Raw genomic sequence first — 16,590 nt, forward strand, 5'->3', positions numbered from 1 at the left:
ACCCACAGTGGACTCTGACAGCACAGAAGCCAGAACAGAATGACATTGCTAACAATCATGTCCACAAAATGGATCTAACCCAAGGGCCCTTGAAACAATAGGCTCTCTTGCACACAACTAGGCCAGGTAAATGTATGAGGGTGGTCCCATGCAATCAGAACAACATTATGAGGTGGGTACTCTTATCCCACCCTTTCATTTTACAGAAGAGGAAACTGAGAGAGAACAATGTAGTGATTGTCAAAGTTCACACAATTGCTGTGTGGGGAGCTGGGAGCCAAGCCAGGCATATACACCCAGGTCTTCCAAGAAACAAAGATGAGACTAGGTTAAATGAGCAAGGACTTTATTAGGAGAAATGCCTGTATGAAAGGAAATAGAAGAGGATTGGGGAAGCCTGGACAAACCATCAGAATGCAATGCAAGCCTGACCTCAAGTGAAGGCAAGAGGAAGAGAAGGTTGGGTGAAAGCATCCTGGACTGCCATACAGTCTAAGCAAAGTTCAGTAAAGCCACCGAGGAGTCCTTGAGCCAAAGCTGGCAAATAAAGAAGTCTTGTGTTTCCCAGGAGTGAGTCTGCCTTGGTATCCCTACCCCGCTCAGTACTGGGCTTGGAGGAGGGGCCTGCCCTGGGCCCACCCACTATGGCCAGAGGAGGGGGTCATATTGGAAAAAATGGCCTTTCTACCCTAACCTCATAAAAGATAGGATGAGGTAGTTTCCAGAAGAAAAAAAAAAAAAGAGGCTGGGTAGATCAACATTGCGTCTAGTCTACATATCTCTCACTTTTTGTTAAAGAGGCAGCCACTCCACCAGGGGAACAAGTCTCTCAAAATGTGCACTTTGTCCTTTGGTTTTAAAAGTCACATCCCAAAGTGTTGAGTAGATCACATGACACTCACACTGTTTGGCTCCCGGAGATGAAAGGCTGACCTAACTCTCCTGGAATTTGAACTTGTGATTCCCCAAAGGAAAGAGATATCAAAGGTGATCCTGAGACATTTAAATTGTCCTCCACAATTTCACATCTCTAGGTCAAGCCAGCAAAATAGCTAGAACACATCCTTTTCAACAGGTAAAGAGCTGATGTCTTGGCCATCTTTCCAATCATCCACTGCTCTTTTGTTTCCCCATTTTGCCCTTTTTAGGAGAAGGTCAATGCTGAGTTACTACTTTATGCTGTACAATAGGCTGCTAATGTTCTACGCTGGTCAGTATTTTCCCAGCAGTTTTTATAGGGGGCCAGGCTTTTGCTAGACTTTATGTCATACAATACTTAACTTGTTTGGAGTGGGTGGAGATGGAAACATAGTCTATTGAAAACATCACTGCTTCCTGTCTGAAATTTAAAGAGCCTATTATCATCCTTCCTTTAGATTCTGTCTCTCAGGCAAAAATCTCATAAAGATAGGCAGGGAAAAAAGAAGGGCTTATAATATCTACAGGGTTAGCTTTTGCTCACTGAATACTGTGCTGCTAGACCCCTGTCAATAACCATACAAATGGGACCCAGCTCACACACTCGTGGTAAGGGAGGACACCCACTCTCCTAGTCTAGAATTTTGCCTTACCCTCTAAACCAGCATCTACCACCCTCTGGGATCATGGGCAGCTCATGACATTATCAACTATTGTTATTGGAAAGAGATTTGGACCTGGAAGCACTAGATATTATTTTACTTCTTAAGGGGACAGTACAGCAGAATGGCTGACAAACTCCAAGTCAGAAGGAACTGGTACAAATCCCAACCACGGTCATGTCTTCACAGTAAGAATTTAGGTAGGTGGTTTAGTTTTTCGAAGCTTCTGCTTCCTTAAAGATAAAATGGGCAACACACTAGTATCCACCCGGGAGAGAACTATGAGAATTAAATAAGAAACTGTGTGCAATTAACATACATACTACAGTGCCCAGCACATAATAAATTTCCAAGTCGTGGAATTGTTATTTTATCAAAATAGTAAATTGTTTTATTGTTAGTCCTAGATCAATCAATTTGTTCCTATGTGACCTCAAGCAAGTCACTAAATCTTAATGAACCTCAGATTATAAATGAGACTGGTGCAAATAACATCACCTCACTTGAAATTACTGTGTAAACTGTAAAGTGTCTGCAAATATTAATCAAGATTATTATTATTGCCATTGTTATTAGCACTCAGTGATCTTTTCAATCAGAAAGTTTGCAGATAGCTTTCGTTTGGAAATCTAGGAGCTAGGATAAGAGGCAAGAGATAATGGGAGAATGTGAATGACCCTTTCAGATCGTTTTCCAGCTTCCTAAATATCTGTGTAGCCCGCACTGGTGGCCTAATGGTTAAGAATCGGTGCTGTCACAGCTGCAGGCCAGGGTGCGTTTCTAGTCAGGTAACTACACCATCTGTCTGTCGCTTGTCATCCTATGGTGACTGCGTGTTGCTGTGATGCTGAAAGCTATGCCACTGGGATTTCAAATACCAGCAGGGTCACCCATGGTGGATGGGTTTCAGCAGAGGTTCCAGACTAAGACAGACTAGGAAGAAGGACCTGGCCACTCACTTCAGAAAGAATTGGCCACGAAGACCCTATGAATAGCCGCAGAGCATTGTCTGCTATAGCACTGGAAGGTGGGAGGATGGCACAAAAAGACTGGGCAGGGTTCTGCTCTGCTGTACACAGGGTTGCTAGGAGTTGGAATTGACTTGATGGTACTAACAACAATAAATATATGTGTATGGTATACAATGTGTAATAATGTATGTCATAAAGTGAGCCCTTCTCAAATTTGTTCTCTGATGGGTTGGTTAACCCTTCCTTCAGAGGGATAAATTTCCTCAACCAACCCCAGTGAGCCAGAGGAGAACCAACAGCTTTTTTTAAATAATCTTACCTTCCCTGGTGTCAATAGGAAACAGTATTTACTCACTACTGTTTTCCTTTCAAAAATCTGTCTAGTTGCATACTAGAAACAGTTTCAGCTGGTTTGTTTGTCTTGGACGAGATGTTGAAGTGAAAAGTTTCTGCTTGGCTGAATGTGGGACAGTTTCATAACCCTTCGAGAAGTGCACTGAAGGTGGGTGCCAGCTCCGACAACTGCTCCTGACATGCCTCCACTTGCTGCCCATTGTCAAGGGTGGCCAGTGTAATTAAATTAAGACAATGAGCAAAGCAACAGATGCAACTGAGACCAAATCCCTGAGTGCTTTTGTTTTGTCACTGTCATTGTCTGCAACAAAGAAGTCACGTATGTGAGCCTGGGAAGGGAGCCAAATGCAAACCAGACGACATCCCAGCTGGTTTTGAATGGCCTCCACCGCGAGCGTGTGTTCATGGGAACCATGCTACTTGGAGCAGCGGTGGCTTTACTCCAGTGAGTTTCTGCCCATGGCTTTGCTGCGATGCCGAGACAGACCCAGAAGAAATAGCCAGAGGATCCCTCTGCTCAGACTTCACACTTTACACTTACTGTCTGAGATGAAAGGAAAAGAAGCTCTCTGTTAGGAACAAAGGATAAGATCTATGTTTGACCAATCTAACCTCAATCCTGTTTGCTACAGCCCTCATGAATTTGAAGAGTGAAGCATGGAACATGCCTGAATTTTTGCTTCAGGAAATCTGGGATTAATTTGGCTCAAGAGGAAGACCAGAGATTAAACACCTCATGTGGCTTTCTTCTAATTTGTTACCATTTCATTTGGGCATTATCCAAATTGTTAAAAATCTTTTTCTAAGCTGATAGGCCTCAAACAGAAAAAAAGGTAAAACTCAAATTAGCGTATTTTTAGACCTGTTAGTTAATTTGACTAGTAGTTTGGTAAAGAGCTGGTATCCTTAATAAGAGCTATTTTGTAGTTTGGATGAGCCACATACCATCGGCAGGGTCTACTGAGAATAAACAAAAATGTTTCAAAGAGCATTGGAGACAATAGTGACCCTACTTTGTAACCTTATATGTCTTTCTTCCATTTTTCTGGAGAATTCTTTGAAGAAAGCAGAATGGATGGACCTTGAGGGTATTACACTAAGCAAAATAAGTCAGACAAAGATAAATACCATATGATTTCACTCGTATGTGAAAGATAAACAAACAAACACATAGATACAGAGAACAGATTGGTGGTTACCAGAGTGGAAGGGGGTTGGGAAGGGTGAAAAGAGTAGAGGGGCATGTGTGTATGGTGACAGATGGAAACTAGACTTCTGGTGGTGAACACAATGCAGTCTAAACAGAAGCCAAAATATAATGACGTACACCTGAAATTTACAGAATGTTAAAAACCAAAGGGACCCAAAAAAAAAAAAAAAAATCCAAAAAAAAAAAAAAAAAACAGAGAGCAGAGTAAAATGTAAGGTTAGGAATACAAATTTCTGGTAGCTTAACAGTGGATGCCTTGTACAGCAACAAATGCATGTTAAGTGAACTTGGTGAAAGTTGTATGACATTTAGAGCAAAAGTGCCAGGATTTTAACCAGAGGGCACTTCAAGCTCTCCGATACAAATGCCCAATTTCTTCCCACGAGCTTTTTTTGGTGACCACTGAGCTAGATATTTCAATAAACATTTTTACACCATCATGCCGTCTTCCTTCTATTCAGTCAGTACGGGATATTGACCATCAACTTAACAAAGTCCAAACTAGCTTTTATGAAGAAGTTGGTGATAAACTCTAATGTTCCAGGTAGAGCTGAAAAACTTGTGTAAGAAAAATTACCAAATCCCTCTGGGCCTTAGCCCACAGCTATTATTTCCAGGGATTGGTAGATGATGCCGCCCTGCTTCTCACGCTCTCCAGAGCTCAGGTCTGAGTGATCTCCAGGGTCCCTTACAATGATCTCTAAGCTCCTAACAATAATTGGGTGAGTGGTCATTATGTTTGTCAAAAGGAAGAATGCGGAGATTCTAGCCACCATGGTGAGAAGTCTTGTTTTTGATCTTGATGGAAACAAGTTCTGGGGAAAAGGGACCCTGTGGATCCTTGCACCTCATTCTGTACCGATAATTATCCATTACAACCTCTTATAAGGGCCTCCTAGCTAGAGGTGAAACCATGAGAAGAAGCATCTTATGTTTATACACGCAAATGCCATTTTCTCCTGGATTTTATTTCACGTCTTCGTATTTGTCTAAATAAACTTTGCTATTTAAGTATATTCAAGGATAAAATGATATCTCTAGGAAAAGTATAATGACTTGATTCTGCACGTCATGAGAAGGTCCATTATATTCATTCAATCCTTCATTTATTCATTTGTTCATGTAATTCATTCTCCAGCTATTTATTGAGCACCTGAAATCTCCTGGCACCGTTCTAGACACAGGCTGTACCAGTGAACAGAGACACAAGCTCCCACTGTCATAGGGCTTCTGTGCCAAGCAAAACTCAATATTCTTTGGACAACAGGATTGTTTGTTGTTGAGTGAATGGTAGCACCAAAGCAAGGAACTCGAGGTTTTTAGTCCAGAAGTGGTTACTTTCCAATAGAGATGAAATAACAATGAGAAGAAGAAGAGCCAGTAAATACTAATAATAATTGCTAATACTTATATAGTACTTACCATGTGCCAGACCTATTATAAGTGCTTTTATGTACTAATTCTTCATCCTTAATCTTACAAGGTAGAAACAATTATTATCCTCATTTACGGATGAAGGGGAGACACAAGAGATTGTCAGTTGCACATGTTCACATCATTAGAAAATAGCAGAGCTGGGATTTGAGCCCAGCTCCGTATGTCTGTCATTTTATAGATTCTAAATCAATCACAAAACTTCCCAATCTTCTGCTTCTAAAACCCTACCTCGCTCCAAAGGAGAAAAAGAAAAAAAGGAAATATCTCCTTTTTACAAAAATTAAAAGAGGACAAAATGCAATAAAACAACAGAGGATGATCCCAGAATGTGATGTTTTTTCTCACTAGGAAAAGATGCTACAGGCCAGAAGACCGGATTTTTCAGGATTTCCTTCCTGTCAACGAATCTGCGATAGGAGCAGAAGAATAGAAACACATTTTTGCGTGGTTATAAATCAGTCTGTGGTCCCATGCCACCGGGGGTACATAGAAGTAGCCTGAGTGAGGTTGGGCTAAACTAAAAACTAAAGGCCTGTCCACTTAGATATGTCTTTCTCAGAAAAACCAAGCCCAACTCTCTGTTCGGTTGACTGGTGAAGCATAAGATGTGAAAGGGTAAGATCCAATGTTAGAAATAGATAGGTAGAGTCCATGAAACGTCATCAAATTCATGTCACTTTTTCTCCCTCATTTTTAGGAAGTACATTTGAAGAACGCAAGTAGAGGGAGTGCGGGAAACAAGAACTACAGAATGTAGGAAGACTCTCCTCGAGTGAAGAAGGACGTGCCACCGGCGGGATCCTTTGCTCTGCACGAGTTACCTGTTAGACACCAGAAGACCTACCAAAAAAATAAGTTTGATAACATTTCAAAAGATGGGCATTCCCCCCAATGAAATACACAAGTAAACATTCCAACATTGTCTTTAGGAGTGATTGTTAAAAGCTTTGCACCTTGCAAAAAACGGTCCTGGAGTTGGTAGATTCCTATTGATCTTTTATCAATAATGTTCTATAGAGAAAATATATATATATAGATATCTATATCTATATCTATATATGTATATATATATATATCTTAGTCTCTGCCTCTCAAGAGCCACAAATGCATGGGTGTTGTATAGATCCGGTTGCACTAAATTTGTCTCTGAATCTTGGCTGCTGGAGCCATTCATTCGGCAGCCTTGTCTAAGTGGTTTATTAATTTTTTTTATTTGCACTTCTTTCTACACAACACAGGCGGTTTGTTTTACAGTGTCTGATAACCTTGTTTGTCTGTCCTCGCCCCCCCATCATCTTTATATTTGCTAAATTTGGCCTCCTCAATAGCAGCAGCAAGCAGTCAAGTAGCACACCAATTTTTAACCCACAAGATTCCATCTGTGGCATTTGTACCAAATATAAGTTGGATGCATTTATTTTAGACACAAAACTTTATTTTTCCACATCTTGCTAAAAAAAAAACATGCAAGTAGATGCAACTTTGAGGCCAATCATTTTTAGGCGTATGTTTCAAGCATAGAAAGTCTCAGACTCTGAACAGTTCCTTCAAATGAGTTAGTGTGCACCCTGATTAGCAACTTTTCTCTTTTTATTTTTTCCATATAGAGCACTATGTAAATTTAGCATATCAATAATGCAGGATATATCAAACAGTATGTAAAACTCTGTTTTTTAGTACAATGGTGCTATTTTGTAGTTTGTTATATGAAAGAGTCTGGCCAAAACGGTAAAGGGTGAAAGCAAAACAGAAGAAGCCTGGAGCCAAAGATGACACCGAGGGGAAGGCTACGAAACATCCATCCATTTGGGATAGAGGTAAAGTTCCTGGAATTATGCCTTCCGAGAGCAACTTAAGACACAAAGTCCACCGCCGTCAATTTGATTGGCGAGTCCAGAGAGGGGTGGAAAAAGCAGCGAGCTTTTTCTCGCTGGAGAAACAAACATCTGCCGACTCTGCCACAGACACACCACTGTGTGACCTTGGGCAAGTCACTTCACCTCTCTGTGCCTCAGTTTCCTCATCTGCAAAATGAGGGCAATACACCATCTACCTACCTCACAGGGGTGGTATGAGGATTAAAAAGATAAGCTCCAGATTTTTATCCTGGGTTGCTATGAGGACTTAAGATCAGAGCCCTGGAGTTGTTGCGATGTAAGGAATTCTATAAACAACCCATTCACAGCATAGCTAGAAAATTGATTATCCCAATTCTTCTGACATACCAATTCTTGGCAATGAGACTATCCGACTAACTAGTTGTTAAAAGCTAACAGCGCAATCTCTTTTTAAAATACTTTTCAAAATAAGTTAGAAACATCTGATTTGCAATTTGATTTTGAATTCTGCATTTGGATTTATGAACACAAAGTGAAAGAGAGAAAGGAAAAGAAAAAAGGAGAAAAACAAAAAAGATGTCTACCAGTAAAAGGATGATTATTCTATTTGTTAGCACTCACTGACTCTTCCAGGCAGTTACTAGTAATACAGTAATACTTCTTTTAATATGACAAATGATACTCTATTTATTTTGAAAAACACAGTTATTCCTTCTCTTTAGGCAATCTGAAAAAATAGCCCAAGATTTCAAGTACCGAAATAATAGTTAATACAAGGTCACAAAGTTACTTTCTTCAGTAAATTTTGTTCTTATCCTTGGCTGTACATACATATATATATATATTTTAAATGTTCTTGTTAAAATATGCTTGGCTATAGTTGCTAGTTGAGAGGCAAAAATCTCCTTCACAACTAGAAATTTTCCCTCATGTCTGCTTAGAAGGGTGGCCCCTAGCCCTCTGTGGATGTGTCTTATCCATTCATCTGCAAATCAGTATCAAGAAAATCCAGTGGTGAGGACAGGCCCATGTAGGCCTGGAAAATATTTCCTGTCCACATACCAAGATTTTCTTATTAGAACAATGAATCATCCATCCTTCAGACCTTTTTATCTGCCTTAGAACTTTTTGGTGAAAAGTATGGTTTGATTATTTCATGCAAATTGTATCCCTTTTATTCTTGGAATATGTATATGGAAAACAAAAATAACGTCTTTAGTTTTCATCCCACTGGTACACCTCAAGGTTCAGAGGCCAGAAAAAAAAAAAAGATTTCCTGGATTTCTAAACATGTGACAAAAAGAAGACCTGTTCAATGGGCACCCCTGCTCAGCCGGCAAGTATTTGACCCCTCAGGCCACAGCATTATTGGACATGCGCGCCTCTGGCGTTCTGAGCAGTGTTTTGATCACTATGGACGGATGTAAAAGAAACTATAAGTCATTTTTGCCCTTCATCTGTTTTCTAGACATATGGGTTCTGTGAAATGAGATGCAGGACCCCTCTTCCCAAAATGGCACTTCTGATTTGTATTTCTTGTTCTTAGTGTGTACATTTTAAAATTACTGACTCCCAGCAACACTTTACGTGCAATCTTCTGCAGATGTGTGGGTTTCCAGACATAGATGGATATGGGGATTCTAAGTGTCTATGACTTATTTGATTCACCTAATAATTCTGTCTGCAACCAAAAATGCCCCAGTGAGGAAAGCTTAAATATGCAAAGCCATATTGTCTTTCTTAACTTTTTCCAACACATAATCCTCTCCAACTGTATCATAAATGAACTAATTAAAAATTAGCTAATTATACTAACCCACTCTCTGATTTTCAAGTGAATTAAAGCTAGAAGACAAATTGGTGTAAACTCCACAAGTCAGCTGATCGCTATATACTACTGCAGAACGGCCCAGGATTGGGCGAAGGGAGCACCTAAAATTTCACAACTCAGAAACGTATAAGCTCTGCTTTCGAATTTTCAAATGAGGCAATTTCCAGATATTTATGAAACAGCTATAAATGTTGGTAAGAATAAGCTTTCAACTTAGAGGCTTATTTCCAATTTAATTGACAGTACTGAACACCTAGGTCAAATTTCTGTTCCCACTTCCCCAACAGTAGAATGCTATTATTTGAAAATTTTAAGATGAGGAGGCTCCCCGGAAAAAGTTAATGCATCTTTACATCAGAATCCACTCTTCTAGAGACAGAGAAATCTCTTCCACCACCCACCCTACACACACACACACACACGCACACACACACACAAACACACACTCTCACACACACACACACACACTCATCCTGAGTTCAATGCAACACTGAGAAGAAATCACTTCCTTGGAAAATTTTATTTAAAAAAAAAAAGCTTAGCCTCCCTTGAGAGTCCTTCCCCTCCTTGGAATGTCAGTGTTTGTGTAGATGAAACCATCTCATGCACTGTGGCTCCGGAGTTTCTGTTACTAGTTTATGCACTTGGGAGAGTGCTTCAAATGGAAGATGTAGCACATTTTGCTTTCCCGTTTATTGTTTGGCCAGCTATGCCCAAGTGGTGCTATTGTTTCTTTAAGAAAGTACTTGACTAAAAAAAAGAAAAAAAGAAAAAAAAGAAAGCATAGACATATTTTTTTAAAGTGAAAACAACAATTCTATAGCTAGATGGCTTAGGAAAATAGCATTGGGTCTAGACACCACCACCTTTCAACTTGTGATCACCCACGAGCAGCGCACTGTTCACCAAATTGTGAGTTTGGGAGTGCAGGGGCAGAAGAGGAAACTTTTTTCAAGTTAGAAGGCTCCATTATTTTGTTGGCTCTCAAACTTAGCAAAACTAGCAATATATTATCTGATCTGAACACTTCGATCAAGAGCATAGAGTATAAATGGAGGGGAAAAAAAAGACCTTCCAGGCAAATGGCAGAACTAAAAAGATGATTAAGTTACTTATTGATTTTTTTTTTTTTTTTTTTGAGCTCTCTGCTCTAAAACACAAATTCAGCAAGTGGAGAAAATAAAAACAAAGAGAAAAAACGCATAGATTCACCTGCTAAACATAGCTTCTGCCACATCCCCCTTGAGTAATTCTTTGGCATTTACTGATTTATACAAGATATTCTCCCTTCATCTAGACATCTCAAAGAGCAGTAGCTCTCAGAAAAGCAATCACTGATCTCATTGGGAAGTGTTGGAAGGTATTTCCTTATGAGATGGGGGTTATCTACTGATAAGGAAAGAGAAGAATTTATGAGAAATCGTTGAAAGAGATGGCTAACAATCTGTGAAGACTTTTGTTTTTGTTTTTGTTTTTGGGTTTTTCTTTGTTTTATACTTTATACAGTCTTTATGAATATCTTAATGTTCAAAAATGACTTGGTTCTTTCTTCTTTTTTATATTGGAATGAGGGATGATAAGTTAAACCCACATAGACTCTTTAAAACTATAGGCTAGATAGAAATGTATGTTTGACTTGTTGAAGCTATAATCAGACTATTTAAAATGTTTTTGCTATTTTTAATCTTAAAAGATTGTACTAATTTATTAGAGACAGATCCTGTTTGACTCTTTTCATCAGAAAGAGCATTCCCACTCAAATCACCTGGGCTTTCCCATCAATGGTTTCAAAAGATAAATCTGATTTATGCATCATTATAGCATCATTTATTTTAAATTTTAAAATAAAAGATTTGTGATTCTTTATGCCCCTCTCCTGCAATAATCATAAAGTCCAGAATCTGAAGGGGCAAAACCAAGAGGAAAATGTTGTTGATTCTTCGTTTTTGGTTTGTTTGTTTTGAATGCTAGAGTTTAATCCTACAGTACATATTTGCTTATTGCTATTTTAATATTCTAAGACTTTCCTGTTAGATATTAGAAACTGATACATAGATATCTTTTTTGTGTGATTTCTATTTAAAAAAAGAAAAAGGAGATGAGAAGACTGAAGCTTTAAGTGCGTATGGTACAGGATAAAGATATCAATTTAAATAACTAAGTGCTATCTGGAGCAACACTCTTTTGGGGAAACCTCTCATAAATAAGACAGAGGTCCAGTGAACTTTTGAAACCGTCTTTATTCCTCTCAGTCCTTGTTCACTCAGAATCTGCCTCAAAAGCTTATAGAGGGCTGACCAAGCTGAAACCCTAGGGGTAAAGAGAACTCCTTAAAAACACACATTTCACATGTTCCCTCTTAATTTATGATTACACATTGATCTTAAACATGGTCCCTCTTTCTCCCCACTCTTCAGTTGTCATTAATAAGATCTTTTAAGGAAATATTTTAAAATATTTTTTAATTTAAAACAAGGACACAAAAGTCCAAATCTTGCAGCCCAATTGAAATACAAGCTAAAATGGAGAAAGTTTCTCCTACTTAACCCCTGCTGAATCACCTGTCACCTTCAAAATGACCTTTCACAATCCTTAGAATTGGCCTTTTTTTAATTGCCCAGGCCTACTGTATCTTAAACGTAAACATCACTCATTTTCTTTTGCCCAAAATGCACTGATGTACAAGTAGAAAAAATGAAAACAGAACTCGAAATCCCTTCCAAGCCACCCACTGGCCCCACTCACCCACCCAGAGCAAAGTCACTTCTGTTAATCCCTTAATCTGATTTTGTTTAGATATTTATCTTGTACCTGCTGCTAAACACACTGCAGGAGGGACTCAGAAACCTCAAGCCGTCTACTCACATCTCTTATCTGTGTCTGTGTATCATTAAAATGTGTATTCAAAATATCAAAAACTTTCAAACATTATGCAGCTCATATTCAGTTTACATAAGGGCCCCAAATACCATGTCAGATCTCTTTTTGCTAAGAGAGTTAATGACCTGGGAGAACTGGGATTGCATCCTGTGTTTTACTTCATATGTTTTCATCACATTTCTAGGCCAAGTGTGATCAATAAACTTACAGACACTGAATTAATTTTCCCTGCTACTTTGAAACCAGAAAATAATGATTGGTCATTCGTTATATCTGTCTTAGTTCAAAAGCATATTTTTTGTTAAATTAACTCTGATTGTATTTGAAAGTATTATTCAATTCATTTATGGCAGAGGAATATCAATCTTAATGACTTCTAAAAATGTAACTAACTGAATCATTATCTTACATTTACTGTTTAATAAGCATATTTTGAAAATGTATGGCTAGAGCGTCATAATAAAATGATATATCTTTCTTTAGTAATTACATTAAAATTAATCATATTTGATTAATTAGTTCTTTTGGACAATGTTGGTGTAATGTGTCATTCCTTAAGAATTCTATTGTTCTGTAGCATTTTTATTAATCAAGGTCATTGCAACAAATAAACCTGAAAACTTACCCAGAAAAATAAAACTAACCATACACCAGAATGGAGATATAGAATTTACAGATTATATTTAAAAATAAATATGTTTCAAAGAACTTGTACAAACTATGTAAGAGATGTATGAATTGTACAATATATGCATTAACAATAAAGCAGGTTTAAGTTGCTGCCACTCACTGTAGCCCAACAGTGAGTTATAATCCACGACACAAGGGGTCTGGGAAAAGATTTTCTATCACATAGGGTGCATAATATACCAGTGCCATTTAATACACTCCTATATCAAGAGATTTTATAAGAATGTGATCTCTCAGCATTCAGTTTTTCTTTCAATAAATCTTTCTAATTCTTTATGGAATAGATATTGTGAATATCAAACGCACAGCAGCAATTGTAGAAGCATGAGGTGGAAAGATGACTAATTTTCCTCTTGTTTAAAAGCGTCTCATTCTAGTCTCCTTTTCTTAAGTCCTCCGTGAGCTCTTCGGAAAGTTACCTAAATGTAAAAAGGCTCATGAGCTTTGCACTTGATTTTAAGGACCTAATGATAATAGTAAAGTTTCCTTTATTATTTTCTCACATGTAGCGCTCCACTACTCCCAACTTCACTCCCTCCAAGCTTTGGTGACTCCCCCTAGGACTAACATTCCCCAAGCCTCCTCGTCCTGTTCCTGCTTAGCATCTTGCCTCCTGTGGCCATGAGCTTCTAACTGCATTGCTTTTCTCCATCCTCTACCCTGGTCAATGCTTTTCTCCCTCCGTTCACACCAAGCTAATCTGGGGACCGCCTTTCACTAAAGGTTTTGATGAAATAGGAGGTAATTAAGCACGGGGCAGAAAATGGCTGCCAATATCAAACATCACTGTTACTAAAATCCATTAAGGAATTTCTGGCTGTTTCTGTGCCCCCTGTCATCTTAGGAAGATCCCTTCCTCTCCTCTGCAAATTCTCCCAGGAATTAATTTCTAGCCAACCCTTCATCCTCTCCCTTGGAAAGAACTTTCAAGAAAATTATATTACATTCTTATGAAGGGCAATCTTCCACCAGCCATCACAGCTTCACTCCCGGTGGGGCTGGGAGCAGGGCCAGCTCACCTTTTATTACTGAATATGCCTGAAAGGTATTTTTTCCTAAACAAAAGAGCAATTCTGTTCCTAACAGGAATTCTGTCTTCCTTCAAGGTCGTCTAGGTCAAATTACAGTCTCTTTTTAAAAATGACACTTTTTCCTTCCTGTAAAATCTGGATGAATGATAATTACCACCATCCCAACAATAATGATGGGTAATATTTGCTGAGCACTTAGTATGGGTCATCACTACACCAAGTGGTTTACCTCTGTTATCTCGTTAATCCTTACAAAAATCCTAGGAGTCAAGCACTATTATGAACCCTGTTTTACGGGTAAGGAAATGGAGGTTCAAAGACATGCTTTAACTTTCTAAAAGTCACAGACATGCAGGGTGGGCTTCAATCTTGGTCTGAGGACATCAAAACCTGTGTTTTTCCTACTTCACCATTCATGCCCCAATCCAGACACGAGGACAGTTCCATGTACTGACTGATACGTTCTTGTTCAAATTTGGTTTTACATGCTATAGGCAGAAATATAGTGAATTGTACGTTTGAGTGATGAACTATTTTTGAATTTGATATTATTAAGATAAATAAGTATTTCTGCTCAATAACCAGTGTATCTAACTGAGTGTTCAACCTTCGCCCACCATTCCTCTACTCGTTCACATTGCAATGTCACTTTTTGATGGTCCTTCACATCATGTATGTAACATCCAATGGTAAACCAATCTCAGGATACGTCAGTGAGGAAGGTATGTCTTGGGCCTTTATACAGTCCAGAAGTCAACCATTTCCCAACAAGTAAAGCTGGAAGCCGATCACAAAGAATCTTGCCCAGAGCTCTGGCAACAATACACCTGTTGTTCTCTTGACAGTTTAGCAAAGTCAGTGTGGTCTCAAGGGACATGGTTGAGACAGGGCTTCCACAGGCAAAAATGCGGACTCATAGAGTGAGTTTCATGAGGCCCATGTTCTTATATTCTTGCCCTTCAAAAAGGCCTTAGTCATCTCGCTCTAGAGATTCCCAATAGGTAAGGTGGTAGCACCGGATGGCATTTTGGAATCATGCAGGGACACTTGGGGTTGTCACTCATGATGATTGAGGAGGGTGTTATTGGGATTTATTGGGCAGGGGTTAGGCTCCAGACATTTCACGTAGATGATAAACGTATATACAATCACCTAAGCCTAGAATATAACTCTAATTTATTTATAAACTCAAAGTATTTTCGCATGACTTTCATATAAGCTGAATTTTCCAGGAATGCAATCACCATGTAAATCAAGGAGAAGGTGGCATTTTGTTTGGAACTTTACCAAGTGCTGTCCACTCTTTTAGAAAAAACATCACCAATGACAAGGCTAATTGTACTATTTGACTCTCTCCACTCTCCACCTGTATCAGCCTGCTTGCAGCTGTCGCATATATTTGTTACAAAAGGGAGAGCTTTGGGTCGAACAGGGCTGAACCACTGGGCCATACACACCAATTATCATCCTCCCTGGGGCATAATGGCAGATGGAGGGCACAGCCTCTGCCCTCTTCTCGGTGAGGTATCTTTAAAGTATAAAGTTGAGCTGAATGCTGGTGTCTTCCTCACCTGTTTATGGATAGAGATTAAACCTCTTTGGGATCCAATAAAAGATAATGGTTATGGTTAATACAACATCTGGTTTCTAAATGTTCTTTCCTTCATTCTGTGAGGGGATGAGATGATTTTGAAAAGAATAAAGCAATCACTGAAAACAGAAACAGATGTAAATTGGATTTGAGACAACTGCAGCAGTACATCAGAAATAAAATTTGACCTTGGATTTCAAGTAAGGTAGGAAACGTGGCCTAGAAGGGAGGTTTCTCTTTTTGATGGTTACCACCAGGAAAGTTAAAGATTCAGTAACTGTCCCATAATTTCCTAACTCTACTTTGCTTAGTTAACTCAGTGGCTCCTGCTTAGCCCCCAATCTCCTCCAGAGGGAACAGAGATATCCCTCCAGAGGGAACAGTGGGGAGAATCTCTCTCTCCAAATGGAAATTTGGGTGGGCATCATAATCTTTATTCATGGCAACTTCCTAGTGCTGTGGCCAGATCCATCATTCCACCCCACAAACATAGAACTCTTCTTCCCAGTCTCAAATCTGTAAAAGAGGAGAGAGGGAAAGTGATTGCTTCTCTAGAGAGGGAAGGAGACAATAGTAAGAGAGGCAGAAACTATATCCGAGAGAACGTTCCCTCACATTATATGGCCCAGAGCTTGTAATTCAGCCGCAATTATAGAACCTAAAAGACTCAAAGATAGGTTTAAGCCAAGACCAAAATTCTCTCCTTGTTTTTTCTGCCTCTCTCTGCTTTAAAGGTCTTTTGGAAATGGAGATGTTTCCATCCTCCTCCTAGAGCCCAATACATTCTCTGAGACTCTTAATATTGAAGTCTCTTCTAGTATCTCTAGACCTCATTGCCATAGTAAAAAGTTCAGTGAAATAATTTAACACATATTTATACTAGAATGTGCTGGCTGTTTACCTGTTTGCTCTCATATCCATTTCCCAACATTCCTTCATCTGCTTTGTTTCACAAGGAACTACATTTCCCAGGACTTATGTTCTCCGCTTTCTGAGGAGGTTCGGCTAATAGGAGGCACTAACAAAAGATGGATGGTAGAAGAAAAGAAGCAGCCAGGGTATTTTCCCCTTTTCCTCTCTTTGCCTCAATTAGCATCTTCAGCAGTAATTGCTGTGGTCCCTGCCCCCCAACCCTGAGCAGCATCCTGTCCCCCCAGTGGACCTATACCCATCCAGA

General features: G+C 39.2%; 1 protein-coding gene across 3 annotated transcripts in view; it reads left to right on the forward strand.

The window, feature by feature from the left end:
• The window catches only part of IGF1 (insulin like growth factor 1), a 75,619-nt gene extending 62,747 nt beyond the window's left edge, over positions 1-12,872 (forward strand). For all 3 annotated transcript variants that reach the window (XM_046646564.1, XM_046646565.1, XM_046646567.1), the window contains one exon: positions 6,250-12,872. In XM_046646564.1, the coding sequence (XP_046502520.1) occupies positions 6,250-6,275 (26 nt within the window). In that variant the 3' untranslated portion in view covers positions 6,276-12,872. The remainder of the gene's footprint in view (positions 1-6,249) is intronic.
• The last annotated feature ends 3,718 nt before the right edge of the window (positions 12,873-16,590 follow it).

Source organism: Equus quagga, chromosome 19, assembly GCF_021613505.1.
Source record: "Equus quagga isolate Etosha38 chromosome 19, UCLA_HA_Equagga_1.0, whole genome shotgun sequence".
Taxonomy (NCBI): Eukaryota; Metazoa; Chordata; class Mammalia; order Perissodactyla; family Equidae; genus Equus; species Equus quagga.